The sequence below is a fragment of the Rutidosis leptorrhynchoides genome, chromosome 8 (assembly GCF_046630445.1).
Source record: "Rutidosis leptorrhynchoides isolate AG116_Rl617_1_P2 chromosome 8, CSIRO_AGI_Rlap_v1, whole genome shotgun sequence".
Taxonomy (NCBI): domain Eukaryota; kingdom Viridiplantae; phylum Streptophyta; class Magnoliopsida; order Asterales; family Asteraceae; genus Rutidosis; species Rutidosis leptorrhynchoides.
This window is the reverse complement of record NC_092340.1, coordinates 14,832,402-14,854,079: the sequence shown is the minus strand read 5'-3', so window position 1 is coordinate 14,854,079 and position 21,678 is coordinate 14,832,402. Positions and strand designations below refer to the sequence as shown.

Genomic DNA, 21,678 nt, shown 5'->3' with positions numbered 1-21,678 from the left:
GATTTGATACCAGTAGAGTTAGGGAGTTTTGATGTGATAATCGGTATGGACTGGTTGAAAGAAGTGAAAGCGGAGATCGTTTGTTACAAAAATGCAATTCGCATTATACGAGAAAAAGGAAAACCCTTAATGGTGTACGGAGAAAAGGGCAACACGAAGCTACATCTTATTAGTAATTTGAAGGCACAAAAACTAATAAGAAAAGGTTGCTATGCTGTTCTAGCACACGTCGAGAAAGTACAAACTGAAGAAAAGAGCATCAATGATGTTCCCATTGCAAAAGAATTTCCCGATGTATTTCCGAAAGAATTACCGGGATTACCCCCACATCGATCCGTTGAATTTCAAATAGATCTTGTACCAGGAGCTGCACCAATAGCTCGTGCTCCTTACAGACTCGCACCCAGCGAGATGAAAGAACTGCAAAGCCAATTACAAGAACTTTTAGAGCGTGGTTTCATTCGACCAAGCACATCACCGTGGGGAGCTCCTGTTTTGTTTGTCAAGAAGAAAGATGGTACATTCAGGTTGTGTATCGACTACCGAGAGTTGAACAAACTTACCATCAAGAACCGCTACCCACTACCGAGAATCGACGACTTATTTGATCAACTACAAGGCTCGTCTGTTTATTCAAAGATTGACTTACGTTCCGGGTATCATCAAATGCGGGTGAAAGAAGATGATATTCCAAAGACTGCTTTCAGAACACGTTACGGTCATTACGAGTTTATGGTCATGCCGTTTGGTTTAACTAATGCACCAGCTGTGTTCATGGACCTTATGAACCGAGTGTGTGGACCATACCTTGACAAGTTTGTCATTGTTTTCATTGATGACATACTTATTTACTCAAAGAATGACCAAGAACACGGTGAACATTTGAGAAAGGTGTTAGAAGTATTGAGGAAGGAAGAATTGTACGCTAAGTTTTCAAAGTGTGCATTTTGGTTGGAAGAAGTTCAATTCCTCGGTCACATAGTGAACAAAGAAGGTATTAAGGTGGATCCGGCAAAGATAGAAACTGTTGAAAAGTGGGAAACCCCGAAAACTCCGAAACACATACGCCAGTTTTTAGGACTAGCTGGTTACTACAGAAGGTTCATCCAAGACTTTTCCAGAATAGCAAAACCCTTGACTGCATTAACGCATAAAGGGAAGAAATTTGAATGGAATGATGAACAAGAGAAAGCGTTTCAGTTATTGAAGAAAAAGCTAACTACGGCACCTATATTGTCATTGCCTGAAGGGAATGATGATTTTGTGATTTATTGTGACGCATCAAAGCAAGGTCTCGGTTGTGTATTAATGCAACGAACGAAGGTGATTGCTTATGCGTCTAGACAATTGAAGATTCACGAACAAAATTATACGACGCATGATTTGGAATTAGGCGCGGTTGTTTTTGCATTAAAGACTTGGAGGCACTACTTATATGGGGTCAAAAGTATTATATATACCGACCACAAAAGTCTTCAACACATATTTAATCAGAAACAACTGAATATGAGGCAGCGTAGGTGGATTGAATTATTGAATGATTACGATTTTGAGATTCGTTACCACCCGGGGAAGGCAAATGTGGTAGCCGATGCCTTGAGCAGGAAGGATAGAGAACCCATTCGAGTAAAATCTATGAATATAATGATTCATAATAACATTACTACTCAAATAAAGGAGGCGCAACAAGGAGTTTTAAAAGAGGGAAATTTAAAGGATGAAATACCCAAAGGATCGGAGAAGCATCTTAATATTCGGGAAGACGGAACCCGGTATAGGGCTGAAAGGATTTGGGTACCAAAATTTGGAGATATGAGAGAAATGGTACTTAGAGAAGCTCATAAAACCAGATACTCAATACATCCTGGAACGGGGAAGATGTACAAGGATCTCAAGAAACATTTTTGGTGGCCGGGTATGAAAGCCGATGTTGCTAAATACGTAGGAGAATGTTTGACGTGTTCTAAGGTCAAAGCTGAGCATCAGAAACCATCAGGTCTACTTCAACAACCCGAAATCCCGGAATGGAAATGGGAAAACATTACCATGGATTTCATCACTAAATTGCCAAGGACTGCAAGTGGTTTTGATACTATTTGGGTAATAGTTGATCGTCTCACCAAATCAGCACACTTCCTACCAATAAGAGAAGATGACAAGATGGAGAAATTAGCACGACTGTATTTGAAGGAAGTCGTCTCCAGACATGGAATACCAATCTCTATTATCTCTGATAGGGATGGCAGATTTATTTCAAGATTCTGGCAGACATTACAGCAAGCATTAGGAACTCGTCTAGACATGAGTACTGCCTATCATCCACAAACTGATGGGCAGAGCGAAAGGACGATACAAACGCTTGAAGACATGCTACGAGCATGTGTTATTGATTTCGGAAACAGTTGGGATCGACATCTACCATTAGCAGAATTTTCCTACAACAACAGCTACCATTCAAGCATTGAGATGGCGCCGTTTGAAGCACTTTATGGTAGAAAGTGCAGGTCTCCAATTTGTTGGAGTGAAGTAGGGGATAGACAGATTACGGGTCCGGAGATTATACAAGAAACTACCGAGAAGATCATCCAAATTCAACAACGGTTGAAAACCGCCCAAAGTCGACAAAAGAGCTACGCTGACATTAAAAGAAAAGATATAGAATTTGAAATTGGAGAGATGGTCATGCTTAAAGTTGCACCTTGGAAAGGCGTTGTTCGATTTGGTAAACGAGGGAAATTAAATCCAAGGTATATTGGACCATTCAAGATTATTGATCGTGTCGGACCAGTAGCTTACCGACTTGAGTTACCTCAACAACTCGCGGCTGTACATAACACTTTCCACGTCTCGAATTTGAAGAAATGTTTTGCTAAAGAAGATCTCACTATTCCGTTAGATGAAATCCAAATCAACGAAAAACTCCAATTCATCGAAGAACCCGTCGAAATAATGGATCGTGAGGTTAAAAGACTTAAGCAAAACAAGATACCAATTGTTAAGGTTCGATGGAATGCTCGTAGAGGACCCGAGTTCACCTGGGAGCGTGAAGATCAGATGAAGAAGAAATACCCGCATCTATTTCCAGAAGATTCGTCAACACCTTCAACAGCTTAAAATTTCGGGACGAAATTTATTTAACGGGTAGGTACTGTAGTGACCCGAACTTTTCCATGTTTATATATATTAATTGAGATTGATATTTACATGATTAAATGTTTCCAACATGTTAAGCAATCAAACTTGTTAAGACTTGATTAATTGAAATAGGTTTCATATAGACAATTGACCACCCAAGTTGACCGGTGATTCACGAACGTTAAAACTTGTAAAAAAACTATATGATGACATATATATGGTTATATATATAGTTAACATGATATTATGATAAGTAAACATATCATTAATTATATTAACAATGAACTACATATGTAAAAACAAGACTACTAACTTAATGATTTTGAAACGAGACATATATGTAACGTTTATCGTTGTAACGACATTTAATGTATATATATCATATTAAGAGATATTCGTACACCATAATATCATGATAATATAATAATTTAAAATCTCTTTTGTTATTATAAACATTGGGTTAACAACATTTAACAAGATCGTTAACCTAAAGGTTTCAAAACAACACTTACATGTAACGACTAACGATGACTTAACGACTCAGTTAAAATGTATATACATGTAGTGTTTTAATATGTATTTATACACTTTTGAAAGACTTCAATACACTTATCAAAATACTTCTACTTAACAAAAATGCTTACAATTACATTCTCGTTCAGTTTCATCAACAATTCTACTCGTATGCACCCGTATTCGTACTCGTACAATACACAGCTTTTAGATGTATGTACTATTGGTATATACACTCCAATGATCAGCTATTAGCAGCCTATGTGAGTCACCTAACACATGTGGGAACCATCATTTGGCAACTAGCATGAAATATCTCATAAGATTACAAAAATATGAGTAATCATTCATGACTTATTTACATGAAAACAAAATTACATATCCTTTATATCTAATCCATACACCAACGACCAAAAACACCTACAAACACTTTAATTCTTCAATTTTCTTCATCTAATTGAACTCTCTCAAGTTCTATCTTCAAGTTCTAAGTGTTCTTCATAAATTCCAAAAGTTCTAGTTTCATAAAATCAAGAATACTTTCAAGTTTGCTAGCTCACTTCCAATCTTGTAAGGTGATCATCCAACCTCAAGAAATCTTTGTTTCTTACAGTAGGTTATCATTCTAATACAATGTAATAATCATATTCAAACTTTGGTTCAATTTCTATAACTATAACAATCTTATTTCAAGTGATGATCTTACTTGAACTTGTTTTCGTGTCATGATTTTGCTTCAAGAACTTTGAGCCATCCAAGGATCCATTGAAGCTAGATCCATTTTTCTCTTTTCCAGTAGGTTCATCCAAGGAACTTAAGGTAGTAATGATGTTCATAACATCATTCGATTCATACATATAAAGCTATCTTATTCGAAGGTTTAAACTTGTAATCACTAGAACATAGTTTAGTTAATTCTAAACTTGTTCTCAAACAAAAGTTAATCCTTCTAACTTGACTTTTAAAATCAACTAAACACATGTTCTATATCTATATGATATGCTAACTTAATGATTTAAAACCTGGAAACACGAAAAACACCGTAAAACCGGATTTACGCCGTCGTAGTAACACCGCGGGCTGTTTTGGGTTAGTTAATTAAAAACTATGATAAACTTTGATTTAAAAGTTGTTATTCTGAGAAAATGATTTTTATTATGAACATGAAACTATATCCAAAAATTATGGTTAAACTCAAAGTGGAAGTATGTTTTCTAAAATGGTCATCTAGACGTCGTTCTTTCGACTGAAATGACTACCTTTACAAAAACGACTTGTAACTTATTTTTCCGACTAGAAACCTATACTTTTTTTGTTTAGATTCATAAAATAGAGTTCAATATGAAACCATAGCAATTTGATTCACTCAAAACGGATTTAAAATGAAGAAGTTATGGGTAAAACAAGATTGGATAATTTTTCTCATTTTAGCTACGTGAAAATTGGTAACAAATCTATTCCAACCATAACTTAATCAACTTGTATTATATATTATGTAATCTTGAGATACCATAGACACGTATACAATGTTTCGACCTATCATGTCGACACATCTATATATATTTCGGAACAACCATAGACACTCTATATGTGAATGTTGGAGTTAGCTATACAGGGTTGAGGTTGATTCCAAAATATATATAGTTTGAGTTGTGATCAATACTGAGATACGTATACACTGGGTCGTGGATTGATTCAAGATAATATTTATCGATTTATTTCTGTACATCTAATTGTGGACAACTAGTTGTAGGTTACTAACGAGGACAGCTGACTTAATAAACTTAAAACATCAAAATATATTAAAAGTGTTGTAAATATATTTTGAACATACTTTGATATATATGTATATATTGTTATAGGTTCGTGAATCAACCAGTGGCCAAGTCTTACTTCCCGACGAAGTAAAAATCTGTGAAAGTGAGTTATAGTCCCACTTTTAAAATCTAATATTTTTGGGATGAGAATACATGCAGGTTTTATAAATGATTTACAAAATAGACACAAGTACGTGAAACTACATTCTATGGTTGAATTATCGAAATCGAATATGCCCCTTTTTATTAAGTCTGGTAATCTAAGAATTAGGGAACAGACACCCTAATTGACGCGAATCCTAAAGATAGATCTATTGGGCCTAACAAACCCCATCCAAAGTACCGGATGCTTTAGTACTTCGAAATTTATATCATATCCGAAGGGTGTCCCGGAATGATGGGGATATTCTTATATATGCATCTTGTTATTGTCGGTTACCAGGTGTTCACCATATGAATGATTTTTATCTCTATGTATGGGATGTGTATTGAAATATGAAATCTTGTGGTCTATTGTTACGATTTGATATATATAGGTTAAACCTATAACTCACCAACATTTTTGTTGACGTTTTAAGCATGTTTATTCTCAGGTGATTATTAAGAGCTTCCGCTGTCGCATACTTAAATAAGGACAAGATTTGGAGTCCATGCTTGTATGATATTGTGTAAAAACTGCATTCAAGAAACTTATTTTGTTGTAACATATTTGTATTGTAAACCATTATGTAATGGTCGTGTGTAAACAGGATATTTTAGATTATCATTATTTGATAATCTACGTAAAGCTTTTTAAACCTTTATTGATGAAATAAAGGTTATGGTTTGTTTAAAAATGAATGCAGTCTTTGAAAAACGTCTCATATAGAGGTCAAAACCTCGCAACGAAATCAATTAATATGGAACGTTTTTAATCAATAAGAACGGGACATTTCAGAACCTCCCCGTAGACACCTTCACCAATCTCCGTGACATAATCTTAAGTGATCAGTCCCTCACTACGCAACAAAATGGTTCCAACATTTGGCTAGCCGTTAAATGGGCATCCACTTACATCATCTGGAAATACAGGAATCTTAAGGTTTTCGGCAAAAAAGAATGGTGCACCGCCACAATTTTATCTGAAATCCAAACACAATCATTCGCATGGATATCCAAAAGACACAAAAAATCAACGGTTATGTGGCATCAATGGCTAATCAATCCCGTCTCATATATCTCCTCGAATCATCAAAGATCTGGCATTGGTTAATTGTAACATGTCCTTTACATAGTCCTAGTCGTTAGATCATTCTTGACTTGGTTGTCCATTTTCACTTGGTTAAATGGGGAGCGTCAACCGACTTTGTCATCGCAAGTGCGGTACTGTCTGGTTGCCTCTTCCCAGCTTGATGTCTCAAGTCCTGGGGTGTCTATGGCCTCCTCGTTCATGAATGTGTATAGTTTTCATATTCGGACTCATTAAATTGTATAGTTATAGGGCTTTGTAACTCTCCGATATATGAATAAAAGTTTTTTGCTTGCTTTTCAAAAAAAAAAAAATTATAGTATCTCATAACACACCTTTTTACTATCTACGTCCACTTTGAAATAAATTTGCCAATTTCAAAATTCTCATCAACTGCCTCACGATACCTTTAAAGACATGTGGAGTATATAAGTACACTGGGCAATACTATAAACATTTATTAAAAATAAGTTTCAAAATCTTCATATTAAATACAATCATAGGTAAAAGTGGTTAAACTTGAACGAAATGAACAATATCACATGATGCAACACGCTCTAGCACGCTTCGCCGCCATTTGAATCAGCAACACAAAATTTAGTACTTGGTAATGATTAGAACATTGATTATCTAATAAATCCTTTTAGCTTCATTTATAGTTTAATACACGCCTTGATAGTTTTTACATGGTATCGTACAACGAATACATCATGTAGTAAAAGGTCCGATCAACAGATATTTGTTTTGCTAAGAAATTGGTTGGCAGGAAACACCTTTAATCTTCATTTTTATTTTAAAAGCTTTGACTAACCTATTTGAAGTCGTACTTAAGTAGAATTTGTTTTAACGTAGTCCCATTTTGCCTCATTTTCCAACCTTCCCGACCCGTTCGTGTTAGAAAAAAGAGGCAGAATTGCAAGCAATCCGACCAACCTATCTCAAGTCGTACTTAAATAGAACCTGTTTCAACCTAAACCCATTTTGCCTACATGTTTCAACCTAAACCCATTTTGCCTCATTTACCAACCTGCTCAACACGCTCCGGTTGACACCTCCAATACAATAGATGTAATAGCATAAACACTCGCATAAAATGCTTACTTTTGTACTATTGCTCTGTCAAGTGTTTGTGTTGCTTGCCTTGCTTGAAGCCCCTTCTAAAAGATGATATTAAAATGTACGTATGAGATATTTGAAAGGTGTGGTTCAACATTATCCAGTTAATGTTCTTAGCTTTTCATGCATTCATGCACCTTTAAGATCTGAGAGGGCATTATGCTTCACATTCAAATGCATCTGCCTATGGTAGACGTCCCCCGGCTTCAGCATTTAAAACACTTCCTTCACTAATAATAATTTGATAACCTATTTTAGTAACAAACCGCACGTAAATAGTCTATCAAACATAACCTAATTTGAGATAGTTATCAATAAAAGATGCCAAGTTTTTGACAATTTGATGCAAGTAAATGGAAAACTCTAAACACAATTTATGACACAGCTCGAAATATAGAACACGTGAATGATCTTTCTTGCACATGAGAGTAAAGGATGTATAATATATAGAGAGACAGGCTGCGAGAGCAACCCATGTTAGTTGGAAGATGTATAATATATAGAGATAAAGATAAAGTTTCAACACACCAAACCCTATCTCTTGTGTACTTACCCTGAACCTTGTGGAGGGAAGTATTGATTTGATCTTACGATCGTCATTCACCACGCCTGGTGCATGTGTTACTTCTAAAAGTCGGTCAGATCATTAATTAGTGCATAAAAGGTTTCAAATGACCAACCAAATCGCAACACCGTCATGAAGGACTCAAACAACAAACCTAACTAAACTACTCATTTTGTCAACTTAGTACTAAAAGAATATGTTACCTCTGATAGCTTTTTCCAGTCATCTCTACACCATCAAGGAGTGTTTTTAGAAGTGGAACAGCTCCTGGATTTCCACCGTTTTTGAAGATGAGAAGGTAAATTGTCCATAAATGTACTTTAAAATATAAACTTTCTCTACTTGATCAGATTTAAAGATTCAGTTCTTGTCAACAAAAAAAGTGATAGACTTGTACAAAACTACAAATTGAGAAATCGATACATAGACTGATAAATTTTACCATAGGGTTTACAAAATATTTTATCCACACAAAAACCACAACTTGCACTATAAAAGCCCAACATGTTCATATGACAAGTAAAATAAATAAAATAAATCTAAATTCTCATCTATTTTGCAACAACATTTACCTGAACAATGGAATCGGATCCCTCAAACACATCTTTATTGATTTTTCCATTTGACCAGCATCTCCACCACGAACCTGTATTCTGCAAACGAAAAAACATCATATACAACATACAATACAATTACAATAATAATCAAAATAATAATAAATACAATTATATATATAATGATACAACTATCACAAGATATCTATTCCATCGATGCACTATCTTCTTAATTATCCTAACGTTCTGCTGCTTCGGGGTTCAGGGGTGAGTTAGTAATTGGTTCTGCATATCATAAAAAAAAAAACAGTTAGCCTATAAATTTGGTAATAGTTGTCTTAGGTACCAAAATAATTCATGTAGTCCAACCCACCCAATTTGACACCTTTAGAATCATCAATCTTTGTTTGACTAAACGTAGGTGGATGTTACGGAGTACTAAAAAAAAGAAAAAAGAAAAAGCATACTACAAATGAATCTATGCATTCGGCCGTGTTTATCTTGAATCTTAAAACCAAATGTATTGGGTAGCATTGATAAAGGATGAGGAAAAGATTTTACAGAATCTGCTTCAGACATTAATCTGAATGAACTCACACTGCATCATCAAAATTTTAACTTTAGGCCAAACAAAAGTAATTTATAATTTGAACTTCTAATAATAGTGTAACAATAGAGCAATCATTACCTTCTTATTTCATCATCTTCTTCAACCGGAGTTATTGCCATTGCAGAATCCCAAAACTTCCACATCATTGAACTTGCAACTTCATTATTGATGCCCGTCGTGTTTCCCATTTAAAACATGTCAATTTCTCATCAACTTCAAAGCACTAATGAATCGATTGAGAAAAACATAAATTAGAAGTGGAATTTTGACCCATTAACTTATGAATACGCCAATGTGGGTTGTGTTTTATCTCATATGGGTCAAATAAAAAAAATAAATTATTTTATTCAAAGATGCAGATTATTTACTGTGGTTATTGCAGCATGAGTTATCTGAAGTACATCAACAATGGCAATAACAGCTCCCTCTGCATCAAATCAAATATTATTATTATTATTATATGAATTTATTTAAATTAAAAATATCCGAAACTTGGTTATCTTCAGCTGAGTTCAACAATGAACCTTGATATACCTCTATCAATTACAGGAAGATGCAAATAGTTTCCATCATGCATGTTATGCAGGGCATTAACGATAGGCGTATCGAGCGTAGCACATTCTGGATTAGGAGTCATCACCTACATATTACAAAAATAATAATTAAATTCATATATTAAACACATGTATATAAGATACATATACGAACAGAAAGTAAACACTTACATTCTCAACTAAAATCAATTCAGGGCGAAGATCTTGTGCTATCACTCTCATTAAAATATCCTTCGATCTAAATATAAAGTATATATAACACTATGTTATGGAATTTTTTTTTTTACTTTTAAATGCATGATTGTTATAAAATTAAAGACTCACGTTAAAATCCCAACGGGCTTGTTATCAACGTTAAAACTTTTTATCTAAAAACTGTTGTTAGATCGATTAATCGATTGATCTTACTTGAGCAACAAGTAAAAGCAAGTATTTTGGAAGTTTTAAATTATAAAACTTTTTATCTGTATATTAGGAAACTTAATCAAAAATAATGTAGCAAGGATATCTAGAAGTATATACGAGTAGAACGTAAGAACACCATTTTAATTTATGTTATTTTCATTCAGTATTTAGTTAATGAAAAAATTGGTTAAAATGATGTCACAAAATTTTCTGAAATGTTTAATATATTTTTAAAAATTCAAAATTGCAAGAAATGCCTTATGTAAACGCATCACCCACCACAGATGATGTACGCAAGCTCGTGCGTGATGCGTGTATACGAGATATTCAACGAGATAGTCATTTTTTCTCGCAAACTCGTTCCACGCACCAAGCACCACCGACGGTGCGTGGTGCTTGGTGTTTGATACGTTCATTCAAAGTTCTTGTCAAACAAGTACCAAACCCCAAGCACTAAGTACCGAGCATCAGTGGCGAAACTAGGATTTTCTTTACCGGGGGCAAAAAATTTTTTTTTAAACCGTAGCAATTTTTTTGGACAAAAGTTGAAGATTTTGGGGCAAAAGTTGAAGATTTTGGGGTAAAATTTGAAGGTTTTGGGGCAAAAGTTGAAGATTTTGAGGCAAAATTTGAAGGTTTTGAGGCAAAAGTTGGAGAATTTTGGACAAAATTTGAAGGTTTTGGGGCAAAATATGTAGGTTTTTGGCCAAAAAAAAAAAAAAAAAAAAATCCACCGGGGGCAAAGTCGAAAAACCCAAAATTTTTACACTGAAAAAAAATCCACTGGGGGCGGCCGCCCCCCTCTGCCCCACACAGTTTCGCCTCTGCCGAGCATCACGCACGGTGCGTGTTGCGTGATTCTTGATGCATGTTTACGAGAAAAAAACGGTTTCGTTAAATATTTTGAAAATACGCATTACACATGGGTTTGCATGCATCATGCGTAGTGCGTGCGCGAGTGGCCAGGAAACATTTTGAGAATATTGTTAAAAACTTTAGAAAATGAGAACATTTGACAAATTTCCCTTAACTAAATTATGTGTTTTTCTTTTTATTCTTCAAATTTCGTGAAGTTTATATTTTGATTAACCACGTTCACGATTAATTTTAGTTCAGAATGTGATTGTAAATAAATCCTTCCAGTCTTCCACGGTCGACCACACCGACTCACCGAGGATCAAATATCAATAGGCCCGTAAGCGAGAAATCTAAGCCTGATATGAAAAGATATTGTCCGTTATTCGAAATCCCAAGTATCATGAGCCCAACAACTGAGCCATACTAGCCCAAGTTTGAACTTCAGAGAAGACCAAGCCATAAAACCCACCACTCCGATCGATTCTTGGATTCTTCGAGTACAATCAATCGATCAGGCGAAAATGAAGGTGATTCACATCCCGTGTTTGGATGACAACTACGCTTACTTGTATGTACTTCAATTTCCATATCCCTTTGCTTTTAATTATGTATAATTATAATTATGTATGTATTTAGGGTTTGTTTAAAGTAGACACTTATCCCGTTTTGTAGGGTGATTGATGAGATAACGAAACAAGCAGCAGTAGTGGATCCAGTTGAACCTGAAAAAGTTATTTCAGTCGCTAAAGAAAACGGTGTCGAAATCAAGCTTGTTCTCACCACTCATCACCACTGGTTTGTTCACTTTTAATTTTAATTCATAATTCATAATTCATAATTCATATGAATAGATGATAGTCAATGAATTCTAAAACTGTGTTGAATTATGTAATTGATGATTAGGCTTAATTAGGTCATTGGCTGATTGTTTTTGCTCTTGGTAAAACATTTTGACTTTTAGTAGTCAAACAGTTAATTGTAGTATCATGTTTGTTAGTAATTTACTCCTTATCTGTTAAGTGATGATAACATATTGTCTTTTGTTAAACGCAATCAGTGCTCATTAAGGGTGCGTTTGATAAAACTGAATGATTTAGCGCTGAATGGTTCTGAGTTCTGAATGGTTCAGAAGCTCTGAACAAATATGCTTCTGAATGAAAATTCACCGTTTGCGAAGAGTTCTGAACCAACATTCTGAATGACGTAGAATTACCATTTTAACCTTCGATTTGATTTAGATCTAAATAAACAAATCTAGTTTCATTTTAGTACTCCGTAATTAATAAACAAATAGTTTCATTATTAACTAGTAAAAAAAAAAAGAAAAACTAGTACTCCGTAATTAATAAACATCAATGAACAATATATATATATCCTTTCAAAATAAGATCCAAAATAGTTTTCTGCCCAATATTTCTTTTTCAAGATATGAAATCGTCAAAATCGCAACAAGACATTGATGAACAGATCAAACAAATATATAATCTACCATCATACCCACAACAAAAATATATCATCTGGGTATTTCAGATTTTGATTTTTGCACAAGGGTTTTTCCATTTGGGGACCACTTTTGAATCAAGTTGAAACCTTTAAGGCCATATCTTTGCTTGTAATCAGAGAGGTGCTTACAGGAAGATATTTAGGGGAAATTAATTGGTGGAAAAAAGAGGATGAAGAAGAAAAAGGTATTTAGAGATATGAAGGGGGAAAAACAGGATGAAGCAGAAAATGGTAGATAAAAAGGAGAAAAAGATGATGAAGAAGAATTACCTTGTGAAGAAAAATTAATCGCTGGAAGATTTTGTGAAGTGAATATGGCAAAGCAAATAAGAAATAAAAGGGTATTTGGTGGAAAAGTGTACCACTGAACCATTTAGAGATACTCTAGGAGGGGAACCATTCAGTGCTCGTTCAGTACCACTCTTACATTCAGAGGCAGACATCAAACACACTTAACACTGACCGATTCAGTGTTCAGTGCTGAATGATCCCATTCAGAAGCAAACAAACACACCCTAAGTGTTTGGATGAATTCATTAAAGTTGCATCCTTAAGTGAAACTGTGAAAAGCACATTTCTAAGGAATTAAATTGTTCACTCGTAACAGTCAAAGTGGTGACAAACAATTACTCTCATCATTAAGGTTGACCGATCGTGTATAATTTTGATGTTTTACGTATTAAATTGATGATAGGGATCATGCTGGTGGGAACGAGAAGATAAAAGAGTTGGTGCCAGGGGTTAAAGTTTACGGAGGGTCTATTGATAATGTAAAGGGTTGTACTAATAAGGTCGAGAATGGTGATAAACTATCACTTGGGCAGGATATCAATATACTCTCCCTGCACACACCTTGGTATGTCTATTTGTTTCCAGTCAATTTAAATATCCATGATCATTGCATCATATTTTGGATTTAAGTTTTAAATATGGTTTGCTGCTATTTCAGCCACACTAAAGGACACATAAGTTACTATTTGACTGGGATAGAAGAAGAGGACCCTGCTGTGTTCACAGGCGACACACTGGTTGGCATATTTTTTTTTTAAATTAAACTTTCTGTATACCCTATTAATAAATTATAAAATAAATAAATATTTTGAAATATTATCTTTTGTAGTTTGTTGCTGGTTGTGGAAAGTTTTTTGAAGGCACAGCAGAACAGATGTATGAGTCACTGTGTGTGACTTTGGCCTCTTTGCCAAAACATACTCGAGTTTATTGTGGCCATGAGGTATCTTTATATCAGATGCTAATGTATTAGTTTTTTTAATGACCATATATTCATTGTTTTCATTTTTATTGTTTATACTTGTCAGTATACAGTGAAGAATTTGCAGTTTGCTCAAACGGTTGAACCAGACAACGCGAAGATATCAGAGAAGTTATCATGGGCTCAGCAACAGAGACAATCAGGGCTTCCAACTATTCCATCCACCATTGAAGAGGAACTAGAAACTAATCCATTCATGCGAGCAGATCTACCTGCAATTCAGGTCTTGAAAAGTTTAAAAAGTGTAACAAAAATATATAAATTGATCTGAATAACTGCAAACAGTTTGGACTACATTGCATTTGATCTGTCCTGATCATCATAAATGATATAACTCTACGTTCATGAACATTTTACAATATATTTTTTGACATTCGAATAAAAATTTAAAGAAAAAAGGTCTTATATAATAAATCACAATGCAGGAGAAAGTTGGATGCAAGTCCCCTGTTGAAGCATTACGGGAGATTAGGCAGCGAAAGGATAATTGGAGAGGGTAAATTCCAAGTAAACTCATGTTCAGTTTTCTGTCAACATATATTTCCTCTGCGTGCGTTTTCTGTGTACACTGTGTGTAATAATGTATGCTATCTAAAGGCGTCTATTGTGTACACCGTCTGTAATAACAATATTTTGAAATTCAAATATCATTTGCTTTTCTGGTTTGCTACAAGTTTGTTTGATATTTCTTGTGAATGATTGATAGGACTTGTGCTACTCGTTTGTAAGCAGGTAAAGCTCTTTTATATTTTGGTCTTTTTCCCTTGGTTGAGATCTAGTTATGAATCTAAATGAAGTTGGTGAATCAGATGAAGAATTTAGTAACCAATGAAGATACAAATACATACACAACGTTATTGAGTTAACCACTTCCATTTTAGGGTGTTTGGAATATAATTGTGGATAAAGAAGTTATAGTAGCCAAAACTGTTGGAACTTTTAGTTTATAGATTGAAAATTTTATTAGTCAAGTAATGTTTAATATTAAGCTCTGAATGATTGATAGTCTGAATGCTTCAAAAGTTCTAATTGAACTTGGTTATGACAAATTTTATTTTTTTTTGATAATAATTCTTGAATCATGATGAACAAACAAAATGATGCAAATATGTATTAACAATTTACATGAGGCATATTATTTGAGGGTATTTTAAATAAACTTGAGGTGGTTGATGGGTAAAACATAATTTAAACTTTGAGTAATTCAACATTTATATAGATAATTTAAAGAGAGCATTCACGAAGGATCTTCGCAATCACAATACATCCTTCCACTACGATCAATCAAAACCGGTGAAGGCTTATCTTCCTTTGATCCATCCTCTCGATTAGCCTTCATATCTTCCTTCTTTTTCTTCTTTTCCTTCTTCAAACGAGCCAACCTTTCTGCAAACGTGATATCGTCATCGTTAACCTCACAAGAATCATTCAAAACCCTTTGATCACCTGAAACTGGGTCCAACCCAAGTCCGCTGCATGGCCCAGTAAAACTTGGTACGTGTTAAATCGGAAAGTTCCTAAAGAACAATTTGAAGGTGTGAATTTGCGGTTGAGGAAAAATGTAGCTTCTACATCGGGGTCGTATAAGCTCATTGATCATGACGAAGACTTGGACTACGGGGATGCCATTCAAAATTTGTTTATTGGCGGCAAGTTAGATAAGAAGGGCTGTTTCGCGAGATCGGGGGAAGGAAGCTCTTCGAATTTGGCAAAAGATATAATGACCGACGAGGCTTTCAAGGCTTTTGACGCAATGATGACGTGTTTGGCCGGGAGTGAACCGGAGAGTGAATCGGTTACGGTTAATTTAATTAACTCTGACGAGACCTCGCGTACACCGGCTTATAAGAAGAATCTTCAATCTCGAAAGAAGAAATTGGTTCAAGGCGCCGAAAAGAAACAATTTGGCGTGTTCATAAAGGATATTTGAATCTTGAGTTCGTTTATTTCGTTTTCTAGTTGTGTTGTTTAATTTTGGCTTCGTAGCTAGTTACTTTTGTTTAGTTCGGTTTAAGTGCGGTTCGGTATAGATAGTTTGTTGTTAGAAGCTTTTTAGGTCCGAGCCTCATTGGTGCTTCTCTTTTGTATCTTTAGTTGAATTCGTTTTCTTTTCGAAAACGTTTTCGTATCTATAAAAGTTCTCGTTATTTTGCCAGAAAAAAAAAAAAAAAAAAAAAAAAAAAAAAACCTACAAAGAAATAATAACAAAATGAAGCGTAACAAAGTTGATCATCACCTAAGCAACCTATCAACACTTCTCTTCATTAATTTATAACCCTGTGAGCTGTGAGAATAAAAATGAAAAATGCTTATAATAACAATAACAATTATAAATAATTAAATAATACGGAGTAAATACAATAGATAAAGTCAAACAAATAGAGTAAAATCATAAGAAAAAGGTAAAAAAGAAAGAAGATAAGGTGTATAGTGGTAAATTAAGAATACAAAACGCGCCTATCTTCATTTCCCGTTGTTTTCATGCTAGCGACTTCACTTTTTATCGAGAGCGATTTTATTTGTAGTTTATGGATCATCTTATCTGAATAATTCACCTGATGTGGATGTTGATGAGTCTACGAAGTTGTTGGATTCTGATGGTGGTGGATGTATTAATAGTAAAAAGGTTGTGGCTCTTAATAATAGTAATGAGGTGGGTAAGGGTGTTGTTGAGGGTCAAAGTTTTGGCAACAAAAAGAGAAAGCTAAATGAGGTAGGGAGGCTGTTTTGGCTCTTGTTTCTGAACAGGTTTCTGGCGAGAAGGTTATTGATCCTTGCGGTTCGACTTCCTCTACCTTTGTTGTTGGTTCTTGTCGGGAGCGGGTCAATCTCAACAAGAAGGGCCGGGCTCCGTTGAAGAAGTTTTCGTCATTAAATCGAAATACAAAGTTAACCTTTGAAGAAAAAGTTAACAAGAGTAAGAGTGTCTTATTTCATTTACGAGACAACAAGGATGATTTAGCTTATGGTGTTGCATTTCAAGATTTGTTTGATGCAGAACTGGTTGCCGAATATGCTCAAGTGGACAACTCTTGTAAGTGGTCGTTACGTGGGTTCGGGTTCGAGACGTTCGTTAGAAGGAGATTTTTTCGACGAGTTTACTAAATGAGGTTTCAATTCTCATCCGTCGGGTACTTCACTAGTGTGGGACTAGTAATGGTTCGGCCTTTTCGTTCAAGGCTAGTGCGGGTAATGGCGTCGACCCCAACAACACCGGCTACAAGGTTTGGGATGTGGATGGCTTCGCTTGTTTGTCAGTTGTTGTCTTCTTAGTTAGATTATTTGTTAGATTAATTTATTTTCATGTTTTTAGTTTGTTTGTCGTGTTGGTTGTTGGTTCTCTGCGATGCTCGAGTTTAGTTAGTGTTTTCTTAAAGTTCTGTCGATAGATTTTGTTTACGGCTTTCGAGCTACTCCACGTTTGTTTCTTACTTTTCTTTTCGAGAAAAAGATTTTGTTATAGAAAGTTGTCATTTTTTCTAAAGGAAAAAGAAATCTTAATAATTCTTAAATCTTTTTTTTTTTTTTTTTGTAAAGGCAAGCCCTAGAAGTGGAATAATCTGTACAATAATTTTTTTTCTTTTTCCCAATATTACTAGTTCCAATTATTTCTATCATCCGTGAATCGAATTGAAAACTTCATTTCGATTCCAAATAAAACCCTATAATTCAATGCTGTAATTTCATCCCAATTTCCGTTCATATAGCTGTGTATTTCATATACGTTATCAGTTCCCCTGAATATATGCATGTCTTATTTGACTAATTATCGTGATTATATATAATTTGGGGATTTTGTTGGTTGAACGTGTAAAAATAAAATTAGAAGGGGGTTTATATGCGTCGATTAATGGAAACAACAGGTGTTAGTATTGATTCCACTAATTCTGATAATCATGTAAGTAATAATTTAAATTCATCAAACCCTAGTTCTCCAACTATGAGGAATATTGCGTCGCCTAGAACGTCGTCGTCTCCATTTCCTGTAATTAGATTCTTGCAAGCACCTGTAACTACTTTAATTGAATACTCTCAGGTGTCTTACGATCCAGGTTAGATAATGAGTATAATGAATCTGAGAGCTTAATCCCTTAATAAAAATCGTCATCGTGATCATAATCATAATCATGAAAATAGCTCTAGTGGTTATAGTTCTGGTTCTGGTACAGTTAGTAATGGTAGTAGTAATGCTGATAATAGTAATGGTGAGGTTTCGATTCGGATAATGAGCGGTGGAGATCGGTGGACGATGGAGGCAGTGGTGGAGAGAGGGAGACAGCTGATTCTAGTAACTCGAGTGGTGGTAATGATGGAAGTAATAGTAATAGTGATAGTAATACAAGTACAAGTAATGATAACGGAGTAATAATGATTAATGAGGATTCTGCATATCAACAGAGGTATGATCTGCAGCAGATTTCGAGATGTATTGAACAGATTCTTCCATTTTCATTGTTGTTGATTGTTTTCATTTTTCAGCACTTGCAAGGTAGTTTTGTTAACTTGTATCATGATGATTACTTGCCTAATTTACTTTACTTTATGTTAAACTCGAATGAGTATACAACTTAAGAATTTTTGCTTTAATTCTAGTTGGATACGAATAAGTAATGTAGCACTGTTATATCAATTTTCTTATTTTGTATGGTTATTTGTAGGGATCTTTGTTACAGTCTGTATAACTGCTTTCATGTATAAATCTAATGATGTTTTACGCAAGCAGACTGCTTTAAAGGTATTGCTATACTACTTTCGTTGCCTTATATGGTGTTAAAGATATGTGCTTGACTAAACCACCATCTGCAGTTGAGTTGAATAATTGGAGTTTTTTGCAGGGGGGGAGAAAATTATCAGTTCTTGCTGCTTGTTGCTTAGTTTTTTATGCTTCATGTGATTGGAGTCTATTGGTGGTACCAAAATGATAATCTTTTCTGTTCTTTGTTTATGGTTCCGCCAAAAGCAATACCTCCATTCTGGCATGCTATATTCACCATTATTGTGAATGGTACGCATATTCTTTGTATTGTATCTTATTCAGTGATGATTTTTGTAGTGCTGTGATCCTAGTGCTCTTTGTATCTCTTTGTCTGTAACCAGATGTCTTTCTAATGATATATGGGTATGTACAATTCTTTTATTTGAAGTAAAGACACTTTAATATCATAGTTTCGGACTGTAGCCACATGCAACTTCAGCAAAGGGTAGAAAATATATATGATCTGCTAGCCATATTAGGAGAACATCTGAACATGTGAAATATAGGGGTCCTAGGGGATATAAGTGTCTAACGTGGCATAGGAAATACACAGTTTGAAATAATAATAATTAATAATAATAACAACAATAATATATAATATATAATAATATTGTGATAATATACTTGTCATAAGCGAAAACATTTTGTTTCAGTAGCTATGTACATACTGGATTATTTCATTTTCTTATGAATAGTTAAATTCTATTGCCTGCAGACACGATGATACGGCAGGCAGCAATGGCTTTTAAGTTAGTGTTACTTATGTACTATAAAAACGGCAGGGGCCATAGTTTTCGCAGACAGGTAATTTGATTGGATATTATACGGAGTAATTTGTATTGACTTTCAGATGTACTGCCTGGACCTTTTTGAATATTAGGGTCAAATGTTGACTCTGGTTGAGTACACACTTCTTTTATACCGTGCCTTTTTACCTGCCCCCATCTGGTACCGATTCTTCTTGAACAAAGAATATGGAAGCCTCTTTCGTCTTTGACAACGGGCTTGTATCTAACCCTAAAGCTCACATCAGTTGTAGAAAAGGTAAAGTTGCCCATCTTCAGCTTTCCTTCAAGGTCCATAAATTCATAATGAATAAATTTTTATCCCCTGCCTATATTTAGATTGGATCCTTCTATACTGCATTAAGGGCACTATCACGAAAGGAGATCAATTATGGATCTTACGCAACATCAGAACAGGTACAACGAGTGAATTTTGACTTTTGTAACAATTACATTTACCATCAGCTTTTTGAACAATCATTACACTTGAAAAAGTAACTAACAAAATACACTAGCAAAAAAGGTTGTAACTTGTTTTTACACTAGCAAGTGGGTGAGGCAGGAGATTTGTGTGCTATATGTCAAGAAAATATGCAGGCTCCAATTTTGTTGCGTTGCAAACATATTTTCCGTGAAGAATGTGTTTCAGAATGGTTAGCAACTTCAGTATCATTTTATTTGATACTCTATATCAGTTTGGTTGATTTAACGGGACGTTTGGCCATTATTTTAGGTTTGAGAGAGAACGGACTTGCCCTTTATGTAGAGCTTTGGTGAGACCAGCTGAAATGCTATCATTTGGGGATGGTTCAACGAGTTTGTTCTTCCAGTTATTCTAGACTTCTCATTCAGGCTATGTGCTTTCTTCAACTAACCGTGTGCGCATTCTCCTAAAGTTATAATGAGTTGCCACAGTAATTTTTTTTGCCATCCTTTCCCCACAAATTGTACAGTTGAGCTTTAGTTGTGCTTTTACCATCAGTAATATAATATATATTCATATGTATATACATACAAAATATTACACACGATAGGGTTCTGTAATACTACCTACACACACTGCAAACTGCATATACAAAGTCTGCATAAGTATGAACATTATGCCGACTAATGTATTTAGACTTTTATCTCTAAGTTAACAGATACAATAGGAAATTGACCCTAGAACATTAGTTTGGACTGAATCAACAGGTTTTGTGTATGGAATAAGTACATTGTTGTATATTTAGCTTCCTAGATTGCTAAGTTACCCTGTTAGAGGAGAGAATACCTCAAATACGCGTTCTTAAATTCATTAAGGTGGTCATTAAGATTCAGCAAGCACTAGTTGGATCAATCTAAGAGTAAGAACCATCGGAATAGATCACGAATTTGGACACTTCTAACTGGAACATTGTTTATGTAAGTCACTGAACTAATAGCAAGTGGTCATTTGGAGTTAGTTAGCACTGCAAAATCATAAACAAGGTCATCCTATTATGCAACTGAATCAGACAACCTAATCTTTATAGGAGATCTTTTGCAAACTTACATATTATGATGTGCAAGTGTTTGGTGTGTGATAAGAGTGGCAAGTGTGTTGAGAGGAAGAAGGACAAACAATCTCAACCGTTGATTCCTATGATCAACGACTCAGATTCACATCACTACCTTTTACATGCACATTTTATTCCATTTTATGTAAAATGAGCCTTATTAAGATGCAATGAATCTTAGTCGTTAATCACAAAAATTAACGGATAAGATCGTCTATTCCTCTTTCCTATATAGCCAATTCTCAGAACCTTACCCATGTTGTTCTGTTTTATTATTAGACTTTGTGAAGTGATTACTTGGACAAAACAATTTCCTAGATGACTTCCCACATAGCAATAATCAGTGTTTTTCAATCTCATTGTATAGATTGCCTATACAGCTCTTGTATAAATTACTATAACGATCCGATTTTAACTTTAGTCGAATTGTTATTAGAAAGATCCGTTTTAACTTTAGTCGAATTGTTATTA

At 34.8% G+C, this 21,678-nt stretch overlaps 2 protein-coding genes and 1 pseudogene across 2 annotated transcripts; 2 read left to right on the top strand and 1 right to left on the bottom strand.

Annotated features, from left to right (window-relative positions):
- Positions 1-7,319: 7,319 nt before the first annotated feature.
- Positions 7,320-10,913, bottom strand: LOC139863186 (CBS domain-containing protein CBSCBSPB5-like). Its single transcript, XM_071851834.1, has 9 exons — positions 10,791-10,913; positions 10,417-10,460; positions 10,264-10,330; positions 10,073-10,178; positions 9,906-9,965; positions 9,617-9,725; positions 9,302-9,526; positions 8,947-9,213; positions 7,320-8,641 (listed from the first exon to the last, which is right to left on the bottom strand). Exons 1-7 carry the CDS (start codon positions 10,911-10,913, stop codon positions 9,367-9,369), a joined length of 669 nt encoding a protein of 222 aa, XP_071707935.1. The 3' UTR covers positions 7,320-8,641; positions 8,947-9,213; positions 9,302-9,366.
- Positions 10,914-11,769: 856 nt separating this feature from the next.
- On the top strand, positions 11,770-14,804 carry LOC139862522 (hydroxyacylglutathione hydrolase cytoplasmic). Its single transcript, XM_071851142.1, has 7 exons — positions 11,770-11,923; positions 12,028-12,150; positions 13,553-13,714; positions 13,808-13,886; positions 13,979-14,092; positions 14,178-14,354; positions 14,557-14,804. Exons 1-7 carry the CDS (start codon positions 11,877-11,879, stop codon positions 14,629-14,631), a joined length of 777 nt encoding a protein of 258 aa, XP_071707243.1. The 5' UTR covers positions 11,770-11,876; the 3' UTR covers positions 14,632-14,804.
- Positions 14,805-17,732: 2,928 nt separating this feature from the next.
- LOC139861413 (uncharacterized) lies at positions 17,733-20,827 on the top strand (annotated as a pseudogene).
- Positions 20,828-21,678: the final 851 nt, after the last annotated feature.